Source organism: Schistocerca gregaria, chromosome 3 (genome assembly GCF_023897955.1).
Source record: "Schistocerca gregaria isolate iqSchGreg1 chromosome 3, iqSchGreg1.2, whole genome shotgun sequence".
Classification (NCBI taxonomy): Eukaryota; Metazoa; Arthropoda; class Insecta; order Orthoptera; family Acrididae; genus Schistocerca; species Schistocerca gregaria.
The window spans coordinates 84287295-84313183 of NC_064922.1; the positions used below are offsets into that span (position 1 = coordinate 84287295).

General features: G+C 38.0%; 2 protein-coding genes across 8 annotated transcripts in view; one reads left to right on the forward strand and one right to left on the reverse strand.

Moving 5' to 3' along the window:
* LOC126354893 (GTP-binding protein GEM) overlaps positions 1-6606 on the forward strand; it is a 1071510-nt gene extending 1064904 nt beyond the window's left edge. For both annotated transcript variants that reach the window (XM_050004950.1, XM_050004951.1), the window contains one exon: positions 4570-6606. In XM_050004950.1, coding sequence (XP_049860907.1) covers positions 4570-4841 — 272 coding nt within the window. In that variant the 3' untranslated portion in view covers positions 4842-6606. The remainder of the gene's footprint in view (positions 1-4569) is intronic.
* A 14297-nt stretch (positions 6607-20903) lies between these two features.
* The window catches only part of LOC126354686 (collagen alpha-1(XVIII) chain-like), a 2024079-nt gene continuing 2019093 nt past the window's right edge, over positions 20904-25889 (reverse strand). For all 6 annotated transcript variants that reach the window (XM_050004490.1, XM_050004491.1, XM_050004489.1 and 3 more), the window contains one exon: positions 20904-23550. In XM_050004490.1, the coding sequence (XP_049860447.1) occupies positions 23244-23550 (307 nt within the window). In that variant the 3' untranslated portion in view covers positions 20904-23243. The remainder of the gene's footprint in view (positions 23551-25889) is intronic.

The window sequence follows — 25889 nt, forward strand, 5'->3', positions numbered from 1 at the left end:
GAAATTGGCAGCGCTTGTGGACATCTGGACATGAGTGTGGGGGATGTGCCGAGTGTTTCAGCGATCTCTGACATCTAGCCATGACAAATGGGTAATGGTTTAATTGTGTCATGTTTACTGCTACTCAGTACATCGAAGTGGATTCCGTCTTGCAGTGGTATTTGCTGTTACCTCTGCCCTAGGTGCTTAGTCCCTCCGAATGTAGTGGAGGGATCCAGTTCAGGAATTCTGTAGTGCTTTAAAAACCCAATCACAGTGTCAAATTCCCAATTGATAAGTTGATCGTTTCCGATAGTTGTATTGCAAGCGTGCATCTGTCCGGCCACTCCCACAAATTGTTTAAAGACATAGCGTGCAACTGAGCCGAATTTGAAATTTTGAGTTACCTCCAAGGTGATGGACTTACTACCAAAAGACCTAAGTGTTCCAATATCCACCGATTGGAGGCAAGGGAAACAAAAATCCAGTAGGGTTTGGAAGAGAGGTGGTTTCAGGATCAAATCCTGCCATATATTCCAATACTATTAACCACCAATAGAAATCACTGAAAAATTGTCCCGTTAGGCAAACACTCTGAGATAATGAGGGACTAAAAAACTTGTTCAAATGGCTCTGAACACTATGGGACTCAACTTCTGAGGTCATCAGTCCCCTAGAATTTACAACTACGTAAACCTAACTAACCTAAGGAGATCACACACATCCATGCCCGAGGCAGGATTCGAACCTGCGTCCGGAGCGGTCGCGAGGTTCCAGACTGTAGCGCCTAGAACCGCTCAGCCACTCCGGCCGGCAATGAGTGAATATTTCTAAGTCATCCACAGCTGCAGGTTTTCCAGGTAAATGCTGATTTATTTGCAGTCGATCCAACTGCGATCAATGGTGTGTCCAGAGCTGGCAGTGGCATACAGCAGGACGTGACTGTTTGAGAAGAAAGAGAGAGACAGAGAGAGTGTGTGTGTTTTGACAGGGGTTTCTCAGGTATCAAGTACCAAAGGAATGCCGCCACTTGACGCGTTTTTGAGGATTAGCATGACATCCAGTCTTTGTGCCACACGGGGCTGCTGGATGGACGAGTACAGCAGTCACGAAGCCCCAAATGGCCATAGTATGGTCTCTTGGCCACCACACACTTCGTTCCTGCAGGCTGTTGCACTGGCAGGCGGTGGACAGTGCATGCCTTGCAATCTAAAGATTTTTAACAACTAATTATGTGTGATGAGTGTTTCATGATGGTATTCTATGTGTGATCGAAATTAAAAAAGTGATCGATTTAATTAATTCATTTTCATGTATTTTACAAGACCTGCATATTTTCAAACAATGCTGAGCAAGAGAGATCTTACCCCTGGAAATTGAATTTTTTTTATAAATAAATAACATACATTTTGCTGTATAATTGAATTTCCTGTCTGAGACCCTTCCTCTTCACCACAGTGCCAATTCCCAGTGGGTGTGCAGGGGGTGGTGGGGGGGGGGGGGGGGGGATATACCGCAGGGTGATGGGTTAATTAATTGATCAGTTTAATTAACTGGTAAATCAAGCTGATAGAGTGGGAGGGTTAGAGGTTTCCAGAGGGGTTGCGAAGAGGATGGGGAGGGGTGAGGGGGGAGGGGGTAGGGATGGGGGAGGTTTCTGAGAAGGATGGATTAACCCCAGGGCGTCATCGTTAGCTTAGCAGAACAATACGTCAAGGACCTGTCAATCAAAAGAAAACAATAGGTATGCACCTGAATGTATGCTTGCCCCTGATGTAGGCAACCTGTACTAACAAATTGTTCTAATGCCAGCTGTGCCCCACTACTCTCTCCATTACTAAACTGGTGATCTCTTGATGTTTCAGAATGTGTCTTATCAACTGATCCCTTCTTATAGCCACAAATTTCTTCTCTCCCCACTTTTATTAGGTATCTCATCATTAGTTACAAGATCTACCCAACTGATCTTCAGCATTACTAGTCTACATTTTATATCCTCTCTCCTTCTGCCATCATGAGTTACTTTGCTGCCCAAACCTTAAAAGTCTTTGTTTCTGCTCCCTGAATATTAATTCCTACTCCACATTTTTGTTTGGTTTCTTTTACTGCTTGTTCAGTGTACAGATTGAATAATACTGGGGACAGGCTACTGTCTTGTCTCACTCACTTGTCAACCACTGTTTTCTTTTCATCCCCCTGGACTTCTATAACGTGTCTGGTTTCTGTACAAGTTGTAAATAGTCTTTTGCTGCTTGTATTTTACACCTGCTACCTTCAGAATTTCAAAGAGAGTGTTCCTGTCAACATTGCCAAATGCTTTCTTTACATCTACAACTGTTATAAGTGTAGATTTGCCTTTCCTTAACCTATCTTCTTGTCTGTTGTTAAATGTAAATACGGTAATAGTGAAAAATCCCTTATGCTTAGTGAGGACATAATAAGTAAGAGAAGATGCCTATCCACCAAAATTGTTGTAGAATGTCAAGTGTGTAATGGAACAAAGTGTACAATGTCACCACCTTGCTTATGACATGAGGTGTATTATGTAGGGAGGAAACCAGCCCAGATATTCTGTACTTTGATGGATCTCCCATCACACCTTTCAAATTTCACAGGTGGTACATACATTTTCATAATGCCGTAACAGAAGAATCTATGCAGAGGACAGCAAAAGAACTGATATTGTTGCTGCATTGGCTCGTTCATGGCAGAAGAGGGCCAATACATCACTGAATGGGTCTGTCACAGTTACTTCTGTATACACAGGCAAGGCACTGGACAATGAATGTCTGACAAAACATTGCCAAGGCTGTGCCAATAACATAAATGATTACAAACGTGTCAGAAATTTTGAAGGTGTGGAAAGCAAGGGCGCATTCCCTATTTTTATAGTAGGTCAGCTGCTATACTCAGCCTGTTATAAACTCACTAAATTGGTGATGGTGATAGGTTCAATAGTGTTACGGGAACCAAACCATATGGAAAAACTGAAGTAAAAATGGAATGTATAGGTCATGTGCATGCAGAAGAGAATGGGGGCAAGACTTAGGAAACTCTGCAAGGACATGACAGGAAAAATCTCCGATGGAAAAGCAATTGGCAGACAAGCCAGGCTTATCAAATCATAAATGGAAAATAGGAGAAACAGCCAAAATGTCAGTGAGAAGAGAAAAGTAAATTGGATAACTCTGTTTCACAGAATATCCACTGATGAGCATCCATGGTGCAGTCTCTGCCTAAAAGGAAACACTCCATGGTGCAAGTAAAATAGGTGTGAAGCAAATGCACAAACCCATACAAATGCACATCTCATGCAAGAAACAGTTATGATGGAACTAAAACCAATATATGGATATCTTTCAGATTCTAGACACCTGGAAAAATGTTTGAATGGCAAACGCAGTATACAAATGAATGCTTCAGTTGTTGCATTTCAGAATGCTTGCCAAAAACTGTTTTTGTTGTTATGTCAGCTTTTCAGATTGCTGTGATGGCCACCATAATATGTTTTAATGATGGCAATGAGAAGCAGATCAAAAACTGGGGACAGCTTAAAAAGTGGGCTGCTGTGAGTGGACAGGTAACATGTCACTGAAGATGAAAAACTTGCTGAAACATAAGAAAGGAGACCAGAAAACAAAGAAAAGAAACAAAACTATATAATATGAAAAATGACAACCACAATCAGCAAGATTGTAGAGCTAGAATGTTTTTGCATGTTATTATTGAGAAGAAAATATGATGAAAGTTAGTTTAAATTTCCCATAATGAGCAGTTTTATGTACTTATGTATCATTATGTTATCCATTATTAAAGCTACAAAAACAAAATTTTGCATGAATAATAATACAGTGCTTTCCTACATAGTGAACCACTTTTTTCAACAATGTCTTTATATTTTATGTTGGAGCAGTCATATTTAATTAATTTATTAGAAGAAAAAAATTAAGTTCTAAAACAACATTTTTTTAAAAGACACAAAACAACAAATCGCTAAATATTCCTGTTTTACTTTACAAGTTGATAGTTAAAAGAGAAAAATTGTTTTCATCTTTCATTTTGAGTAGTATGGAAGTACATTGTAGCTAAATTAAAAATTCCACCTAAATACGTATGTAAGATAAAAATCAGCATTCACTCTACTATGTATTCCAAAGTTTTTATTTTTTTTACATGGAGGTCAAAATATAGGCTAATAACTGCTTGGTTTAAGTTTGATTCCACTATCCATTAATGTTTTTGAGTTATTAAATTTTAAAATAACAGTAAAAACTACTGGCTGTGACATACCCTTCCCATTAAATACACTGAGAAAAAACTTAATTTATAACTAAGTTACACAGCTTGCTATACACAATTATTTCTAGTGAAGGGAAACTAGTTTCTTGGTAAAATGTTGGAAACTCTGCAAATTCTCTGGTTGGGGAACTTTTTTTAAAATGTGTATCATCATTTTACAGCTGTTGTCAATGTAACTGCTATGATAAATTAATATTGTTGTGTCAGATATTATCAGTGAATTATAAATCAAAAAATTAAACTTTTTTTGGTTTTTCTGTAACCTTTATAGGTGTCTTGTTTTTGTTGCAGATGGAAAATGTCTTGCATGCACCTACAGGGCAAAGTTCATAGAAATTTCTGTGGGAATCAGCCACAATGTGGATGAACTACTAGTCGGCATTCTCAACCAAATTCGATTGAAAATCCTGCACACAGTCATTTCTGAGCGTGAAAGCTCAACTCACTGGTATAAGAGCCGTGGCGTTGTCCGTGCAAGTATGAAAGCCCGCCAGATGTTTACATGGCTGTTTGGAAAAGAAGATTCCAAGTTCAAAAATTGTGAGAATCTCCATGTTCTTTAAGCTGATGAGGTATGAAGTGCAATACAATATTGTAAATAAGTTTCATCTAAGAATAAAATATTTATATGTCATAGTAGACTCTGGTTGTGCTTTTCATCACCACTAAGAGTTCATCTGTCTTTCAGATATTCAGTTTAGATTCTTTTTCAACTTTAAAGCCTATTTTGTCAGTCCTTGAATATTGTTGACAGTTTACAAAGTGGTGATACACTATTTGAATAGAAAATCTCTGTCAAAAGGTCAACAAAAAAATTCTTCCATATATTTTGCAAATGATGAAAAGTACTGCCTCAATTTCATGAAGAAATTAATACAAGAACTTTTGTTAATAAAATGAGTGAAAAAATAGATGGATGTAATTGTACAGAAAATTTATACTGCAACAATAAATGTTCAAAATATATTTACAGCATGATATATGTAGGTGACAAATCCACAATAGATGACCATAAGGTTAATCTTTGTTTAGTAGATAGCTATTGTTGAATGAAATGTCATTCATATACTAAAATACTGAAAATAGCATTAAATTGAGAAGTGGACCATATCCCTTTGTGAAGATTGAAGGTTGGTCCTTAATAAGTTACCTGAGGTCACCTGAACCTCAAAGCCACATTCTAACTGGTGCTGAAGACATATATGCCAAAATAAGGAGTTCTGATAATATATACTTGCCTTTCTTACTTTAAGAACTGTAAGCACTATACATTTTTGATATACTGTATATGACACCTATTATTTAGAAAGAAAAAGACCATCATTTTGACTAAATTTTGATCACAAACATTATCATATTTCCACATAAAAAGAAATAAATAATTAATAAAAGAATCCATATATATGCTGGTCCCTTACATCACAATGAATTTGAAGTGTAGCTTGAAGGAAGAATAGTATGTGAGTTCAAATGAAACCTAACAGTGCCTTTTAGTACATTTTTATTACAGTTTATAACTTATAGAGTTTGATTTCTATTTAGTAATTTAATATAACAAGAGTAAGTAGCCATTAAATAAAGTGAGTGGATAGGATTTTGTTAGAAATTAGTGTATTATTTTTTATTCATTGTGTGCTGATAGAAAATTAAAATGAATTATGACACTCTGCAATGAAGTAGCATGAAGTAAATAAAAGTGAGTGTACATTATTGAGAGATTACATTGTTTGCTTATTGTGCAAAGAAAGAAACACATGTAACTGCTCTACATCCTTCAGCAACAATAATAAAGGTGCTAAACAACTAATAATTCATCACTATTTCATTAAAATTAATTTCTTTGTAACTCTGACAAAATCTTTAGGAAGCTTAAATACTTAATTTCTTTAACATTCTCATTCATCAGCTGGCAAAAAGAATGCTTTTGTCTTATTCTTCTGAAAGTTTAATTTTTTTTAATTATAGAGTCTGCTTCAAACAGTATATCCATGCAGTTAGTCACATTGTCAATGGTTATCAGTGATTATTATTTCCATACATTCATCAATAAAATTGAGTTCATGTGTCATGACAATACTACAATTAATACAATATTTATTCTGATATGATTATAATACTAAGAATGTATCACATCTAGTGCTAGAACTAATATGTTGTGTCAGATTTTCATTAGCGCAGTAATTTATCACTTAGTATTAGGAATGTATGGTTAAATAAATAAGAAGAGGTCGTAAATGTAATGTGCCACACAGTGACCAATGGCACATTATTGTAACAGTTATGTACAGAGTGTAAAAGCAGAAACAATAAAGTTTATTTCAAATTTTATGAATTTTACTGTGAAACATTCCTGATAAAAGGGAACAGTAAAAGGTATGACCTGCTTACAACGTTCTTGAAAATAAGAAACGTGTTAGATGTACTAGTATCAGTAGTGTGAGTATGTTGTCTGTCAAGCTGTGTATGTGTTTCCTAATTCATTCAGTACATAAGAGAAAAGCATGGCTTCCACAAGAACGAATAGTCAAGATAAATGTAAATAATGTGTGACTAGGGTAGGCCATTCGCCAGGTGCAAGTCAGTCTTTCTATTTGACGCTACTTTGGCGACTTGTGCATCAATGAGGATGAAATGATGATGGTTAGGACAACACAACACCAAGACCCTGAGTGGAGAAAATCTCCAACCCAGCCGGGAATCAAACCCAGGCCCTTCTGATTGACATTATGTCACGCTGACCACTCAGCTACCGGGGGCAGACATAGTCAAGATAATGCAGTAGGTTATTATCAAGCAAGGAAAAAATCATAGTATGTAGTAGTAATTAGACCAGATACGCACACTGCTGTTTGGTGTAGCATGGCTGTAGCTGGTTGTGTTGCTCTCATAGGGAGGGAAAAAAAAAATTACCAAGCATATCCTGGGTTGCATAAAAATCTCAAGAGAGTGACAACCACCTATCATACAAAAAAAACTTCAGTGTAGTAGCAAATAACTGCAGAACAGTTACCATTGTCAACCTGCCATGACAGATCCAAGCTCATCTTTTATACTTACAAACCAGAAATATCATCACGTGAGATAAAAATCGACTTCAATGAAAACAGGGTCGCCAAGCCCTAACCAGTGTCTCAATATCATTAATCATCATCATTATCATCTCATCAGTAACTTCACATAACTATTATATATGTAAACCACATAAATCATAATCATACACACAATTACATATCATAAGTAATCAACATCATCAAATATATAAATACACAGTAAACTTCATAATAAAACTCATCTGAAATATACTAAAATAAAATTCCCTGTTCTGTCTATATAAGTTGTCTCCTACACGAAAAACAGCTCATAGCCGTAAGCATAAAATATCCAAATACTGTACACAAAACAATTGCAATGACAACAGATCCTGAGAAAAAGGAAATGTAGCTCTCAGCAAATATTCCTTCTGACAGAAGAGAAAAGTGGATGAAAGCAATAGGCTGTAGATAACATCAAGTAATTGGTCGAACATTCTCCTAACAGCAAAGTACATCCAAATACAAGAACAAGTCCGAAGTTATAAGATAAGACAAATAGGCTGTAGTAATATCAGTCCTGGAGTAATCCAGATCACAGTGTGTATTGTCTGTAAAGCAGTGTATGTGTGTCCTATTCATAGAACTCTAGTCAGGGAAAATCGAACATTATAAAAGAATAAATAACAAAGTAGGTTGCGGTCAAACCAATCCGATAGTAAACAAATTCTCTGTGTAGGTACGTTGTCTGTAAAGCTGTGTGTGTCTGTCCCACACGTGTAATTCTTTGGCATTCGTAATATAGTGGACAACCATACTACGTTTGATTTTCAAAGTTTCCACTTCCAAAGCATTCGGATGACAAATACAACAAATTCTGTATGGTCCGTTATAGTAAAGAAAGAATTTGCTGAACAAGCGTTTTCCTTTGTGAGACAATCTATGTGATCCGGCGAGTACATTTTGATCTAAATGAAATGTTCGTTTAAATGTTTTTCTTCTTGTTAAAAGCAGCCTTTGCTTGAGCAATTCTACTTCTCACTTCTGCCTTTCCCATCCCTCATGGCATTAACTGATGTAATTTCTTGATTCCGGAAGGCTGCTGGCGTTGAATCGTTCCGTAAAACTATTTCCACTATTTGATTGTAACGGAAGTAAGGTGATTCAGGTATCGATATTAGTTCTCTGACTGTCAGGTAGCAGTTTCTCTTTCAGTAGAAGGTACGGAGAAAGTAAGGTAGAAGCGTTGGGAATCGTGTTGATAACATCCTGAAATGTGTAAATGTACTTGTCCGAATCTCTGTGTTTCTTGTAGCAGTACAATCTGCATAGTTTACCTATCTCTTTCATAATGCGTTCAGCTGGCTTTGAAGAAACATGATAGCGGGAAATGTAAATGGATTTGATTTTCCTGCTCGAGAGAGTGCGAGTCCAGTAACTTGACTTAAATTGCGGACCGTTGTCTGAAATGACCTTGTCAACGTGAACAACTTTTGTTAGAAAATTCTTAACAAAGGCGGGGGACACTGTTTTGCTGGTAGCACTACGCAAATTTGTGAATGAAACAAATTTCGACATGAGCTCCACAGCAACGAAAATATAAGAGAAGCCTTGTGTGCTGGTAACAATAGGACCGTATAAGTCAACGGCTGCTAGATGTAATTTCACAGGAATGATCGGATACAGCTGAGCATAAAAGGGAAGTGTTGTCTTGGCTTTCTGACATAATTTGCACTTCATAAGAACCCGACGAATGCATTTTTGTATGTTAAAGAAATAAGACGTTTGACGAAGAATGAAACTGCATTTGCGGGGTCCATAATGAGCGTAACTGTGATGTATGAACCCTACAAGTTCGTTAACTAGATGCTCGGGAATGCAGACACGCGAGGTAGAACAGTCAGGTGTTAACCGTTTAAACAAGATGGTGTTCCGAACGAGGTAGTAGAGTCTGATAGAAGGTTTGTTTTTGTCGTGCCATTGACGTTTGATGCCTTTCCAGATCGGATCCCTGTCTTGCTCTTTAGCAATGTCGGTCATCGCCGAAGAAATAGTTTTCGAAAGCTATCTGTTGAATGTACAACACACTGAAATTGGATTGTTCAACAGAATTTTGTCACGCCCACAGAGTACTACCAAGTGAGCGAGACAATGCATCAGCGACAATATTTTCAACACCAGGAATATAGATGAACGTAAAGCGAAATTCTTGTAAATACATAGCCCAACGATGTAAACGCTCATGAGAAAGTTTTGCGGACATCAGAAATTGCAGCTCTCTGTGATCAGTATAATCTTGTCAAATAAGAAGTCTCGGAAGTTGGCAAAGGCCCACACGACTTTTGAATTGACAAATTGTTGTTGGCTTCCGTCGTGTCACAACCAGTTGGAGCTTTTTGCCGCTAAGTTGGTACAAACGTGGGATATTGAGAGCCCTCTAGTGCACAAAACGAAGGAAAAAATTGAACAAACAGAGAAAACGTCTGACTCGTCGTTTTGAAGTGCGTGTGGTGATGTCACAGATAACTTGCAACACATCCGAGTCAGGTTCAATGCCAGAAACATACATGACGTGACCCAAAATTTGATGTCATATTTGTCAAATTCAGATTTGCTGAGGTTGACTCTAGCACAATGGGTCAGAAAAGACTTGTAACGAAGAATTCAAGGTATCGTTGTGCTCATCCCGCGTCTTTTCGGATATGAGAACACCATCGACATAAATGATAATATTACTTTTCAAATGCTCTGGTAAAATAGAATTTAAATCTCTAATGAATACTGTAGACGAAATATTTAATCCAAAAGGAAGTCTACGGAACTGATAGCATATGCCAAAACAGAGGAAGGCCGTATATTTGCGGCAATAGGGTGCAGTTCAATATGCCAGAAACTATATTTTAAACCAAGTGAGGAGAAAACTGTGACGTCATGAAATTTTTGATGAATCTCCTCCTAGTTTTGCGGTCTATCGGTTTCTGGTATAATATTATTGTTGATTTGTCTCGAATCGAGAACAAACCTCAATGAACCAACTTTCATGCGCACAGTATGTTACAAGGACTGGCTGCCGGCTCAATAATACCATGTTGAAGAATGGAATTCATTTCTTCATTGACTTTCAGACGATAAACAAAAGCAATGGTGTAGTGTTGTCTAACAAAAGTACTGCGTGGCTTAACTCGAAATTCATAAAGAAAATCACGAATAGTGCCAGGTGCATGATCAAAAACGTGAGCATGAGTTCGTAAGATTTCCCGTAATTGTTGTTTATGAAAATCAGAGGTGGCTTTACAATTGTCAATTTTGTTCTGAATCGTGTCGAAAATGTGAGTCACAGTGTCACCATCATTCTGCTCACGGCACGGGTCATCAGAATTAAATGTGTGATGAAACAGTTGATATTTCTATTTCTTGTCCCTCGGTAGAGAGGCTCGGATCAAAATTTAAAAATATCGTATTGTCGTTGTTTTGTAACGTAATACAGGAGTTGTTAAATCCAGCACTGCTTTATGCCTGTTTAAGAAATGACTTACGTTGTTAAAAGTGGAACGATAAGAAAGTTAGCGAAAAACGTGTGACCTTGAGTAGAAAATTGTAAATAAGTTTGAAATTTGACTTCAACGTTTGTACCAGGTAGAGCATTATTTATTTCGATTTTTTAACATCGCACAAGAATCATCAAAAATGCAGTGGTTGGATGCTGAGTCACTGACGGCAATAACGAGAGAACCAGAATCCAGAACTGCTTTTAATACGTGTTTGCCTGCTTGAATGGTAATAACAGGATAATAAAGATGCTTCAGAGGCTGGTCAATTTCACGCAACAGTAAATCCATCATGTCTTATAAGCGTATCATATGCTCTAAATGTGTGCAGAATGCGATGTACCCTGTGTTGGCGCAGCATCGGCATAATGTGACGCCTGGCCCGCTAGTCATTGTTGCTTAGCGTGTGCACCGTTCGGTGCGTTGGCAGAAGCGACTTCAATTATTTGAACAGTGCGCTGAGGTTCTGAATGATTTAGATTACCTTGTCGCGGGTGAAAATGTGAATCTGGTTCAAATGGCTCTGAGCACTATGGGACTCAACTGCTGAGGTCATCAGTCCCCTAGAACTTCGAACTATGTAAACCTAACTGACCTAAGGACATCACACACATCCATGCCCGAGGCAGGATTCGAACCTGCGCTGTAGCGGTCGCGCGGTTCCCGACTGCAGCGCCTAGAACCGCTCGGCCACACAGGATGGTGAGTCTGATACATTTAAGCATACTGACTAGTTGTTATTGTAGTGCCCTTTATTCCTGTAATTATGATTAAAATGTCTGTTTCCCTGTTTATCTCCACTGTGACCTTGCAAGTGCCAGGCACTGCCGTAAGAGTTGTATGGTGCGGCTGCTGTCTGTAGCTACGGAAATTGTTCTTCTGCAAAATTATTGCCATAATCATTTTGTGAGAATGTTTGCTGCTGTGACAGCTGCTTCGGCAAAGGCTGATTTATGTGTTGTCCGGAATTAACATATTGCTGACTAGACTACTGAAAATTATGGCTCTGCTGTAGATAGTTATTAGGAAGACTTTGGTTCTGCAGAAAACATCGTAGCTAATTTCAATTAAAATTCTGGTTGTTGTCAAAATTTCTGTTACGTCTTACGTTCCCAAAATAATTGCCATTATTGTGACTGAAAAACGACCAGAATGACGATCGTTGTGTTTGTAGTGAAACTTTCGGTTGCGATCAATCTCAAGTAATTGTAAAACGCCGCGAATAGCTGTCTGTTCACCTGCTGTTAACGAACATTTCAAATTTCCTGGAAGTGGTTCAAACCTGACGGGCTGAATGGCTCAAGTAAGTGCTGGTTTTGTTGTATGTTAACGTTTCAAAATTCGAGTTGGTGTAGTTCGGTAAATTTATAAATTTGTCTTTTAACAGCACTCTGTGTCGTCTCAGACCAGTATGCTGCTAGGAAAGCGCTTTGGAATTCAAGTGATAAACATGCAATCGGTCGCATTCTCGTCGACGGTTTCGCTTCCAAAAATCTACAAATATAAATTCTAATTTATGAGAAACAGGCCAATTTGGCGGCAAAGAAAAAGTAAATTGCTGAATCCAGTACAAGGGATGCAAACAATTAGGACCATTACGAAATACTTTGAATTTTCTGATATAAAAAATGCTTTTAGTCAAATCTATAGGTTCTAAAATTATCAAAATAATTTTGTAGACTGACAAAAATGCGAGAGTTGTCATGTAATTGCAAAAAGTCTCTTTCTCTCACCGTATTACGAAACTGGGGTTGCGAAGAATTTTCTATATTCTGATTGAAACAAAAAATACAGTAAGCCACAATAGAAACAAGGCTCGAATGTGAAGTAATTAGGTCACCGATACCACAGCTGTGTCAGTGGTGTTATGCCTCTGATCCCTCTGCTTGGCTGCAGCATTTGGTAACTGTCTCATCTTCGAGGCAGTATATTCCCTATCAGCAGGCGGTCCCTGATGTAACTGCATATGCGAGACTTCGTTCTGACCTGCAATACCTACGCCAGGGTTGTTGTTTTATTCAGTCGTGCTCAAAAATAGTGGTGGCTCTTCAAAATCTATTGAAACATAAAATACAAGAACATTTACAAAAACAATTCGTACACATGTAAAAGTGGCACCAAAGTTGGTGTCCAGACATGAACAATAATTGAGGGTAGCAATTTTTTTTAAAGTATTCCTTTGGGAAAGAAAATCTAGGAGTGTGCTCTCAATTTAATTCTTGCACCACTGCAAAGATGAGCGACACAGATGTCAGCGTCAATGGCAGTGATAAATAGCTGAATTTCATAAAATTCAACAAAACTCAAGGGCCTGAACAAATTGCTCTCATATTCTAAACTGAATTTGTGACTGAACTAGTGCCTAAAGAGGCTCACTTTTTAATTAAACAGAATAAGAAAAAATCTGAAGAGTGCTAAACCTTCTCCTCAGCATTTGAGTCAATACCACACCTATGCATATTATCGAAAATATGATCGTATGAGGTACCAGACGAAATATATGACAGGGTTGAGGATTTCTTGGTAGGGAGGATGCAGCATGTTATCTTTGATGGAGAGTCAGCAACAGATGTAGAAGTAACTTTGAGTGTACCCCAGGGAAGCATGTTGTGTCCTTTCTGCTATTCATGACCTATATTAATGATCTTGCAGACAATCTTGGTAGTAACCTCACACTTTTCACAGATGATGCAGTTATCTACATCAAAATACAGTTAGAACAAAGCTGTATGAAATGTTCAGTCAGACCTGGATAAGATTTCAAATTAGTGCTTTTAATGTTGAAAACTGTATAATGTGCACTTCACAGAAAAACCATAGTATCCTATGAAAATAATATTAGTGAGTCACAGTTTGAATCTGGGTATAGCAGTTAGGGAACTGCAATCAGTTTACAAAGGAGATTGCTTACAAATCACTTGTGTGACACATTCTAGAATACTGTTCAAGTGTATGGGACCCATATGAAATAGGACTGGGGGGGGGGGGGTATTGAATGTATATGGAGGACAGCCCAAATGGGCACAGGTTTGTTTGACCCATGGGAGAGTGTCTCTGAGATGTTGAAAGAACTGAACTGACAGACACAGATAGACAGAATAGCACAGACAGAAAGTGCCCCGAGAAATTCTACTAACAAAGTTTGAAGAACAGGCTATGCATGTGCTACAACCCTGTTCATATTGCTCCCACAGGGATCATGAGGATAAGATTAGATTCATTGAGACACTAAAAATTAAAACACTCTCAAGGGAGGTCTATTTAATAAACTGAAGGGGTCTGGTAACAGCTATTATCTTTGCTCTAAAAACACTACATGTTGTCCAGTGGGAAATTTAACGGTGTATGGTTTTAGAGCCTCCAGTGTAAAGGATGTTAGCATCCTGATACTGCGAAGAACTGAGAGAAACAGATACTGGAAGGTCATGGGGATGACTTAAACTTTAGGTTCTTGAAACAGATTTGTCCTAGGAGACCTGGGGAATATATGAAGAACAAATCCTAAGGGGAATAGGTGGAGGTCCCATCAGAAAGTCAAGACATGTTCAGGAGATCGTCCCCCTTCTGTGAAAAAAGAATGTATTTGATAATCAAATGATTTGGATATTGTTATGTGGTGATTGCTTGTGCATATGTGAGCAAGAGTTGGTGCCATCAGAACTAAGAAGTAAGATCCCCACTTCAGTGAGGAGACCACCTATAGGGCTGTCTGGAAGGCGCCAGTACCTAGTCTGAGTCCACAATGAAGTAGTGGGACCAATAATTTCAAACACAAATGTGCCATTGAACTGCAAAATGCAATCATAGTCCAGTTGGGATGACAACCAGACATGATAAATACAGTCCAAAAATGTAGAGCTCTGAGTTGGAGTTAACTGTGGTACAACAGCAGAAATGAATGACTCATGTTTTTGTGGAAGAAAATTGGAAGCTGTTGGAAAAATTCCAAATGAAGGCCTTCCAGATGGCTCCTTGTAGCTGATGTTTAGTCAAGGCGACAGATTGGGAGCTATACCACATTCAAAAGTTGTCAACATACAGAGGTGGGGGGTGGGTAGAGGGATCTGATAGAGGTCACTAGTCCAGAGTCATTGATAAGGAAGAACATAACACTCGGCACAGAGATCAGCACTTAACAATTCTTAAATGAAAGGGTTGAAAGAGCCCCAGTCAAGGAAGTGTTTAGTATAATGCAATGCACGGCAGTGTCATATGCCTTGTGTGAGTCAAAAAAGACTAAAATGAGGTGTTAGCATTCTGCAAAAGCCTTTTGAATTGCTTTATTCAACCTAACCAAGGTGTTGGTTTTGGGTCCTCTCTCCTCAAAACTTACAGGATGACAAAAGGCCATGTTATTCGAGAATCTATCATAATCATTTGAGCTCCCATATTTTCAAGCAGCTTACAAAGCATGTGGGTTAATTTAATTGGTCAGCAGCTGTCAATGGACATCAGGTTTTTCCACGGTTTAAGGATTGTAGTGGTGACACTATTTCTCCATTGTAAAGAGAAAATATCATACAGCAAAATACAGTTAAAGACTCCTAGTGGAGGGAGTTGGTGAGTCACACGCAGATAGTGGATCATCCAATTATAAATGAAACCAAGTGCCTGGGACTGTATCATGTGATAATTCAAGAGCACTAAGCAGTTCTCAGTCAATGAAAGGTTCATAATTTAATACAGAGTTGCGGGGAGTAAAGAACAGAAGGATCTCATCAACTCAGCATATCCAGATAAGAAGATGAGACTGGCATTCTGGCAAAGTGGGTTGGGAAGTGTTCAGTAGGAAACAACACATTAGTAGAAGTATTACCTTAAAGGAGTAAATCTGGAACAGTTGTTGATCTTTGGTGGCCAAGGAGGTTGAAAGGCTTGGCCCAAATCTGAGATGCAGAGGAATGTGTTACTGAAGGAGAAGATGGAGCATTCATCGCATTCCTTCTTCCTGTGTTTAATTAGGTAGTGAGATGGGTACAGAGCCTGTTAAAAGGGCTGAGAGTGGTCTGTAAAAGATGTCACTTCAGTTATTGTAGAGCCTTGTGACAGCTCTGAACAGATGTAGCAATGTATTTGGTCAACACGGTACTGGCCACCAGTGGAGAGGGCCATAAACAGGGTGATAGCAGTTCCAGCAGTGGAAGGATTGCATCGGAAATGTGTCTGACAGCCCCGACAGTGCAATCTGCTGATGGCAGTAGCGAACAATTTCCAGATGGTTCTTTGAAGAGGCCAATATGGGAATTTGTCCCTTAGGCAGGGACAGGGAATGGACAGAATCACCAGAAAGTGATTACAAACATGAAGATCACCACATAGAGACCATTCATTATAGAGAAACCACAAGTCAAAAAGGTGTCATGGGTGGCACTAAAGTGTGCAGGGCACTACAATTGAGAGACACAGATGAATATCAGAAAGAAGTTGATCATCAACAGACCCAAACTAGATGACACAGTATTTCCTCATAGGTGTGGTATGCGTTGAAATCCATATGTCGGAGAAAGGATGGGGGTGACTTGTCTGATTAAGATGACCATCTTCCCCAACTGGGGGCAAATAAATGCATAACATGATTGCTGGGGTCGTTCACACTCACACTGCTACTGCTTCTAGTGTGATATGGAGGGATTACACTCTCAAATGATCAGTATCAACGAATTTACAGACCCCTCCTGATGTTCTCTCAAGACTAGTCAGTTCTAACACAAGCCATGGTAACCTTAAAGTGTTGGAGAATGATTATCAGTAAAATGCATTTCTTGGAGGGCAATACAGATCACAGAAGGTGACTTTAGTTGTTGTAGTTGTAGCAGGCGACAATAATATTGATTGCACTTCCATTGAATCATCATGTTAAGAATGTCCTGGAATGGTACGAAGGGGCTGTGCCCCAGTGGGGATGGTACAACATAAATGAACATGAGTTCAGAGTCCAATAGTATGTGGATCTGCTGCCTCTGGGGCCAACAGAGTAATCTTTTTATCACAGGTTTCTTCTTCTTGTGCTTAACTACTTTAGAGGGTGCTCTAGCACAGCTTATTTTTGTGAGGCTATGAGTGGAAGAGAAGAGGGTAGATCTGGAACTGGCAGTCTCTACACAGCTTCTTCATCCACTTGCTGGTGCCTGTTCACTGCTATGTAGATTTCCAGGAAGAGGGTTCCCTAAAGAGCGCTCTGTCACTGGTAGAAACAGAGAAAGATGCTGATTCTCCTCTGGGTGCAGGGAGTAGAGTTCCCCAAAGATGGTGCTGCAAGTATTTCAAGAGGGCAGGCCTACTGCTCCAAAAGGGCAAATTTACTTGCATGTTAACCAGTGATTACATTGAGGAAATGTTAGTAGTAAATACTTGACAAACTGCAGGGCAAATTTACTTGCATGTTAACCAGAGATTACATTAAGGAAATGTTAGTAGTAAATACTTGAAGAACTGCTGATGAGTTGGTCTCACAAGTGGCAAAAGTTGATACCATTGGGATGTAATATATAGAATCACACTTAAGTCTGAACTTCATAGTACGATAAATGACTGAAGACTTCAGATTCTGGATGTTTCACGTTCCTCAGTTAGAATCAGGAGGATGGTCATAATTGCGATTAATTCAGAAAGATGGTCTCTTATGTGGTGGGTTTTCACAAAGCAGCCAACCACAGTCTCCACAATTTGAGTTACTCATGAAGATGTTCACCTGAAACATTGGCACTTAAAGCACCATTTTGGGGGTGGCAAATACAACTTCACATCACAACAGTAGACCATAATTTTTACTTTCTCAGGAAGTGAATCTCCCTCAAAAGGAGGGTGAGTACTACAGTGCAATCTTGTTGTCTGGCAGCCCTACTTCTACATCTATACTTTACAAATCACTGTGAAATGCATGGCAATGTGACTATCCCATTGAACCAGTTACTAGGTTTTTTCCCACTCCATCCACGTACGGAATGCAGAAAGGATGACTGTTTAAATGCCTTTGTGCATGCTATAATTGATGTAATCTTGTCTTAATGATCTCTATGGCACTGATACGTAGGTGGTTGTAGTATATTCTTAGGCTCCTCATTTAAAACTGGTTCTTGAAAGGGGTAAATTCAATCCAAGTCTGTTAGTTCAGTTTCTTCATTGTCACTGTGACACACTCCCATGGGTGAATCAAGCCTGTAACCATATATGCTGCCTTTTCTGTTTATGTTAAACATCCTGTGTTAGTCCTATTTGATATGGGTCCCACACATGTGAGGAATATTCTAGGATAGGTAACATGAGTGATTTGTAAGCAGTCTCCTTTGTAGACTGATTGCACTTACCCAGAATCTACCAATAAACTCATGTCTACCACCTGCTTCACACGCGACTGAGCCTACGTGATCATTTCATTTCACATTGCTATGACGTGTTACACCCAGGTATTTCTACGGCTTTGCCAATTCCACCTGTGACTCAGATATTATACTCATATAATACTACACCTTTTTGTTTTGTGAAGGGCACAATTTTACATTCATGAACATTTAAAGCAATTTGACAATCTTTGCACCAATCTGAAATCTTATCAAGATCTGATTGAATATTTATGCAGCTTCTTTCAGACAGTACTGCATTATAGACAACTGCATGAGTCTGAAATTGCTACTAACATTGTCTGGAATGTCACTAATCTACTACATGAACAGCAAGGGCACCAACACACTTTCCCAGGGCATACCCGAAGTTACATCTACATATGTCGATGACTCTCCATCCGCAATAACTTGATGTGTCATCCCCAACAAAAAAAATCCTCATCTCTTGATACCCCACACGATTGTACTTTTTATAATAAGCATTGATGTGGTATTTAGTCAAATGTTTTTCATAAATCGAGAAATACTGCAATTACCTGACTGATGTTTCCAGAATCCATGTTGGATTCTCATCATTTCTGGTGCAACCCAGAGACAGGGAGGAATAAGTTTCTGCAGTTAACTCGATTTCAGTTCCCTCCCATAGTGTGGCCAAGAGAGGAAAGGTCATGATCTGCAGTGAAGCATTTAATTATGTTTGAAGTGGATGCCCAGAGTCTGACGGACACCAGCTGATAACTTTTATCTTATCATTGTGTGAGATAACCACCCTGATGCCACCTACTCCAAATGAGGGCTCTCCCCTTGGGCAATGGCCACCTGGCTTTATCACTTCCACCTGGAGTCCCTGTGTTCCAGGCAGACAGGCACCTATCCCTCAATATATCACTGTATCTGATGACACCCCCCCCCCCTACACACACACACACACACACACACACACACACACACACACACACACACACACACGGAATGACTACCATGTTGCATATTGAGAAATCTTCCCCATATGGCCTTCATTTCTGTAAAAGTTTTGAAAATGTGGATGTCAAACCCAGATGTGGGGAACCAGTATGAGTTAACCAAAATAAATGGTGTAAACTAAATACACAAAGTGGGGAAAAGCCACAATCAATGTCCAACAAACAGACTACATTGTCCACGGGTATCTGTTCTGCAGGCTAAGTCTGAGAAAAGATGAAGTCACAGAGAGAGATTACGGCACAGCAAAGGAAGAAGTACTGCAATGGCTAAGGGCCTCCTGCAGATACTCAGCAACATTAAATTTTATTATTATAATGCACACATTACAACAGTAGGCGGGAATACAAAAGGAACTTCATTATTCTTCTTTCAGTTCAATTCAGTCCCAAGAAAGCATGAATTGTGCTGCAACAAAAGTTTTCATTGCCTGGCTATTGACACAAAACTACTTCCAGGTAGAAAACGTAGCTGTCAAAGAAAACTGAAAATATTTTCATCTCAATGCCTATTCCACAGTCAAATTTTATGTAGAATGTTGCAGCGTAGTGTAAGGGAATAAAATACTTACTTGTCATTGTTATGGTGTTTTAGATATTGGATTTACTTATTTGTAGATCAGCAGTATGTATGGAATTGAAGTACATGTTGACACACTATCTTGATCATCATGATTAACAGTGGAGTTCAGTGGTTAGACACTGGACTCGCATTCAGGAGGACGACAGTTCAATCCTGTGTCCGGCCATCCTGATTTAGGTTTTCCGTGATTTCCCTAGATCACTCCAGGCAAATGCCAGGATGGTTCTTTTGAAAGGGCACAGCCGACTTCCTTTCCTACTCCGATGAGACCGATGACCTCGCTGTCTGGTCTCCTTCCCCAAACAACCCAACCCAACAGTGGAGTTGATACACAGGACAAACATATAAATCACCAGCTAACTACCAAATGCTGGTGCTATTGCAGTTATTTATTTTTTATAGATGACAACATTTCTCACCACAGAGCTCAGTTGGTGAGGTTACAACTTGACTGTCATGGGAAGTAAGGTACTGGAACTGATTCTCACTGCATTTATCTGGAGTGTGCTTGGAATTAGGAAAGCACTAGTCTCAGAACTGCTGATATTACTGCAGAAGATGTCAATAATCTCCATGAAAGTGTGCACAGGTATGAAGCAGTATTTGCTACACACAATTTTAAGAGTAGTAAGATTCTCATTGTTGTTTGGACACTAAACACACAACAGTGACTGCTTAGGTTGTTTATTGACAATGCTACTGATGGAGAAATTTTTCATGTACTGAGCCATATAGATATAGAATCTGTAATCAATGTACTACACTGTACCTGAAAGATATCACGAAGAATTGTAAGATTACGTTTACATAATCTGCAGTTCACATAATCTGCAGTATTTTGTATGATCTCCTGATTGTTTAAATAAGTGTTTGTTTCACACTGTAATATGTAAAAGCTACTCGAGTGCTGCTTTTTTTTCATGGAAGGAAAGCATCAGGGAAAGCTTCAAGGCCACTGTAGTCTGCACGGTTCCCCCATACAACAGCCAAGGTCAACTGTGTACTGCCTCCGAAGACAGCTGAACTGCATTCTCAGTCCACGAAAGACATCTGGACCACCAATAATCTGCTGCTTATTGAACTGGCCAGAAAGATCAATGTCTATTGCTTTCAAAGACTTGTACATAGGCACAATGACCCACCAACGGAAAAAATAACACTGTCCAGGCACTGCAGACATAAAATAACACAAGTGAATGTTGCAAACTGACAGTGAAACCCGAGAGCAAAGTATTACAGGAACGTTAAATGTGCTCAGTCTTGCAATATTTAAATAGAGGTGAGTTTACAATTACCAATGTGTGAAAAAACGACAGCTGTTTCTTTCATATGGCAAGACATTACAGAATCATGAGTTACATTGTTTATTGTTTAACACTGATTCAAGAAAAATTATACAATATAACTCTTACTGTACAAAATACATAAAAATTTACAAAACTGAAACAAGTTTTTGCTTATAGTTAGGTCTCACTTCAGTTTATACAAAACAAACAATTTATCCAATAAAATTATTTTTTTAATATAAGATAATTAATTTAAAACTATAATAACCATACACTTGTATACTTCAGTAACTCTACTTATATCTACCATGTATCACAAATAAATACATCAAACAAACATGCACAATATCTAGGTGTACACTCATTCTCATTGTCAGTAAATAAATTGAGCTTTGGTATATTACCCACAGTATCTGCAGTTTACACTTGAACTGTACCATCATAATTTCTATGCACTGCTGTTTCTTATGGATGAGATAATTCTACGCTATTTCAAGATGTGAAACGAAGTATTTCTGTTACAGAACATTGTTCCAAAGATTTTTTTAAACAGTGGTGCAGTTTCGATGATGGTAAAAACAAAAGTTATGATGTGATAATAAGTAATAATGATGTATGTAATAAGTAAACTTCCATCACTCACAACAGTATAATAGCAACTACAGGCACACACACACACGCAAATCAGAAGAATATAATACCTCTTATGAAATAGGGAGGACTGAATTAGGAAAACTGAAACATACAAAACATTGGCACAATATAATCGTCAATGTAATGTTTCTTCATGCAATTTCTTGGTAAAGCCAAATAATGGACATCATACATATTATGTAGTGTATTGTCATTACCTTAAAATGGAACTGTTATCTGACAGGTAACTCTGCATGCATTATTGCTTTCATTTACACATCTGTAATCATATTTTCTGTGTGTGTTGTGGCACATGCAGTAATTACATCTTTACACCAATGCTCCTACTGCAACTGTTAATTTAATCTACACAGCAATCCTCAAACATGGAATATGACTCAGCCTTACAATTTCATTACTTCATTAATTAAAATGCATAGTTTGAATAGTTTATGGCACAATTTTATCCAGTCACATTATAAGTGAGAATACAAATAATTATTACACACACATTACACAATAATAGGAGGAAAGATAAACAGGATAGAAAAGTCAAAGCTCTCTAGATTATGAAAGATATACTCAGAAATCTTATAGCACACCGTACACTTTTAAACAAATAACTGAGTGACAGCAGAGAAATATTTTGAAAAGTTATGTTAAAACCAGTTAAATATGAAAGGCTCTTGTTAAACATATAGATACAGATTTTTTTTTATTTGAGTATAAGTATGTGTATACAGATCAGAACAGTGTTAAATGGAATAAAAAATTAACACACCAAGAAAGGTAAGTGAGTAACATAGTAATGAGTCCAGTTAGACACTATGTTAGTGCAAAGAGCGATGTTATTTGTACTGCCCTTCATTGGTGCATAAAAATTACTTACTCTTAGAACACTGAAGACTTAACGGTATTCCATTTGTGACAGTACACCACAATTAGGTGTATGTTCTAAACAAAATGTAGGCCACACAGGACACAGTTCACACACAATTGACACTATCTGCTTATTTATGTTACATAAAAACGATTTCTGTAGTATGCAAGTCAGCTCACTTTTATCATGACATTATTTTGCAAAGTTTATGGTAACTTTTAGCTATTGTTCCACAATGTAAAATTAAGATAGTAATGATACATTCTTATAGTTAGAAACATGTTTGCTCTAGCATCTTGTACAAAGAATATCTCTGAAAATATTAAACACTTTCTGGCTTAATTAGTTTGTTCTCATTTATCATTTCACATGAAATGACACAGTCTCTCTGTCTTGTATTAAATTAACTGTCATGGTATGTGATACCACTTACAAAGCTATGACTTTCATGTACAATTGAAAAAAAAACATAAAAATGTTTGTGTTAATGCTATGAAAACTACTATACATCACTATAAATAAATTAACATCGCAATAAATAATTACAGTCACATTGTAGAAACATAAATTTGTTATTGATAACAATCAGACAATCTGAAACCAAAGAAAGTAAAATATTTCTTCAGCTGGTCGACAAGAAATACAACGAGGAACCTCTATACATGTTATAGTGCAAGGTCTGACTATTGAGGGCGTTCTTGTTTTTTATCAATGTCTTTTAATAGTTCATAATAATCATCCTCAGAGAGTGTCCTCTCGTGGTCACCTGTATCTCTTCGTCGTCGCACTCCACCTTCGCTTGTAGCTTCAATGCACAGAACTGCAAATCGGTTGTTACAGGAGAATCTCTCTTGCCCCAGAAGCCGGCCAGCAAACAGTGATGAAGCCAGTCCCACTTTATCTGTACTGCTGGAGTGCCATGCATCACAATAAGTATCCATAGCTCTCTCACCCAATGGATGAGAACCATGCCACACCATCTTCTGTGGCCTGAAAATGCAAGGAAACATTTTGATATGTCTGATTATACCTATTGAGTTATAGTTTTGTAGCATCCATATTTTAGTGTCAAGTAAAACATCTCAGACATGTAGCAATACATCTAAAACTCAGTGCATCAGTTTAATATAATGAAGATTACTTTGAAGCAGTTTGTGATCCTTCTTGATGAGAGTGTACAAACCCTTAAACATGTTGATTTCCCAACAAACATTTGACACTTTGGCTGAAAGTCAGAAGCAACTGTGTGTTTGTTCTACTGCTTTTTGTTGGGTGTGCAAAAGGAGACTACTGTTGAGCATGACATGGTATACAATACAACATTAAGTTTATTTCATGTATTAATTGGCATATCCATCCCAGTATTGTACATGATGAGGAGTAAGGTGTTTGTAATACCTACTCTTAGGGTGTCTCCAGGTACTGTAAAAGAAATGGACTGCAATGGGAAAACTTATCTTGAACTGTGACAACAGTTGTCTTTCCATGTAAGCAGGAAGCTTACATACAAACTTCATGTAATTGGCTGTAACTATTACTATAAAAATGCTATGACATTTTAAACAGGAAGAAGATATTCCACTTGCCAAAGGGCAGCAAAGAATCACATGTGTGCCTATTGCTATATTATGGTGCCGAAACTGAAGTAAAATGATGTAAAACAATGTTGCCACCGCTTGGCTAGTAGAGTTTTTGCATCCAGTTACATTGTATTTACAAAAATTGATTATTTTCATTGATACTGATTATTCATTGCTTCATATGTACAGCCTCATCAATGGCTGCTAACCAATATATGGGCACTTTTTCCTGTACTTTTGTTTGAACTTTGGCACACAGTTACTAAGAATCTTTTTAAAAATAATTTCATGCTGTCTGCAACAGTTAGTTTCTACTCATTTTCTATATTAGCATACTGTTTTAGCCTTTAAAACTTATGAAAACACTAGATTGCTACTCACCACATAGATGACAAATTGATTTTAAGACAGGCACCACAAAAAGGCAGTTGCAAATTGAGCTTTTGGCCAAAGCCTTCTTCAGAAAATGTTGGGACAATGTTGTTACCCTCTTCATCAAATTTTCCAATCTAATACAAAGGCCTCATCTTCAGACCTACTCCCACCTTTAACCATGCTGGACTTGTCAAAGACCTATTCTCCTTTTCCCAATCCCTGCAATCTCTTCTTTGCCACCAGTACCTCCAATCAAAGCCAACCAAATCCCAACATTGAACCCTACCTCTCCCATTTCATATCACCATCCAACCAAGCCGTCCACCCACATCTAATCAACCATAGTCACTGTCCAGGAATTCCTTACCTCCTTCACCAAAAAAGCCGAAGCATATTTTCCCCAGAATTTGAATCAACAAATGTCAATGTGAGTGACTTAAACGTGGATAGCTTTGGAGTAGTGAAGCAACTCAAATAACTTAATAAAAGTATGTGTTTCAGTTCAGATTGTATACGTATTACATTCCTTTCAGAGTATGCTACTGCAATAGCCCCATACTTAACAACTCACTTGACAAAAAATCCATACCCAAAAAATGTAAAGTTTCACAGGTATCGCCAAGATTCAAGAAAGGCAATAGGAATAATCTGCTAAATTACAGACCCATATCATTAACGTCAATACGCAGCAGAATTTTGGAACATATAGTGTGTTCTAACATTGTGAATCACCTCATGCATGCAGTCAAGATGAATTTAGAAATCATCGTTCTAGTGGAACACAACTCTTTACTCATACCAAGTGCTGAGAGTTACCAACAAAGGATTTCAAACTGATTCCGTATTTCCAGATTTCCAGTATGCTTTTGACACCATACCTCACACATGCATTGAAATCAAATCATGTGCTTACAGAATATTGTCTCAGTTATGTTACTGGATTTGTGGTTTCCTTTCAGAGAGGTCACGGTTCATATTAACTGACAAAGTCAGTGAGTAAAACAGAAGTGATTTCTGGCATTGCTCAAAGTCATGTTATAGGCCCCTGTTGTTCCCTAGCAGCCATCTTAGGTTGTTCAGAGATGACGCTATCATTTATTTTCTAGTAAAGTCATCAGAATATCAAAACCAATTGCAAAATCATTTACATAAGATATCTCTAAGGTACAAATGACCTTAAATAATGAAAAGTGTGAGGTCATACACATGAGTGCTAAAAGGAATCCATTAAACTTCAGTTACATTATAAAATTATAAATCAATGAAATTTGAAGGTCACAAATTCAATTAAATACTTAAGAATTACAATTACAAACAATTTAAATTGTAAAGAACACATAAAAACATCCTGAGGAAGGCAAACCAAAGATTGAG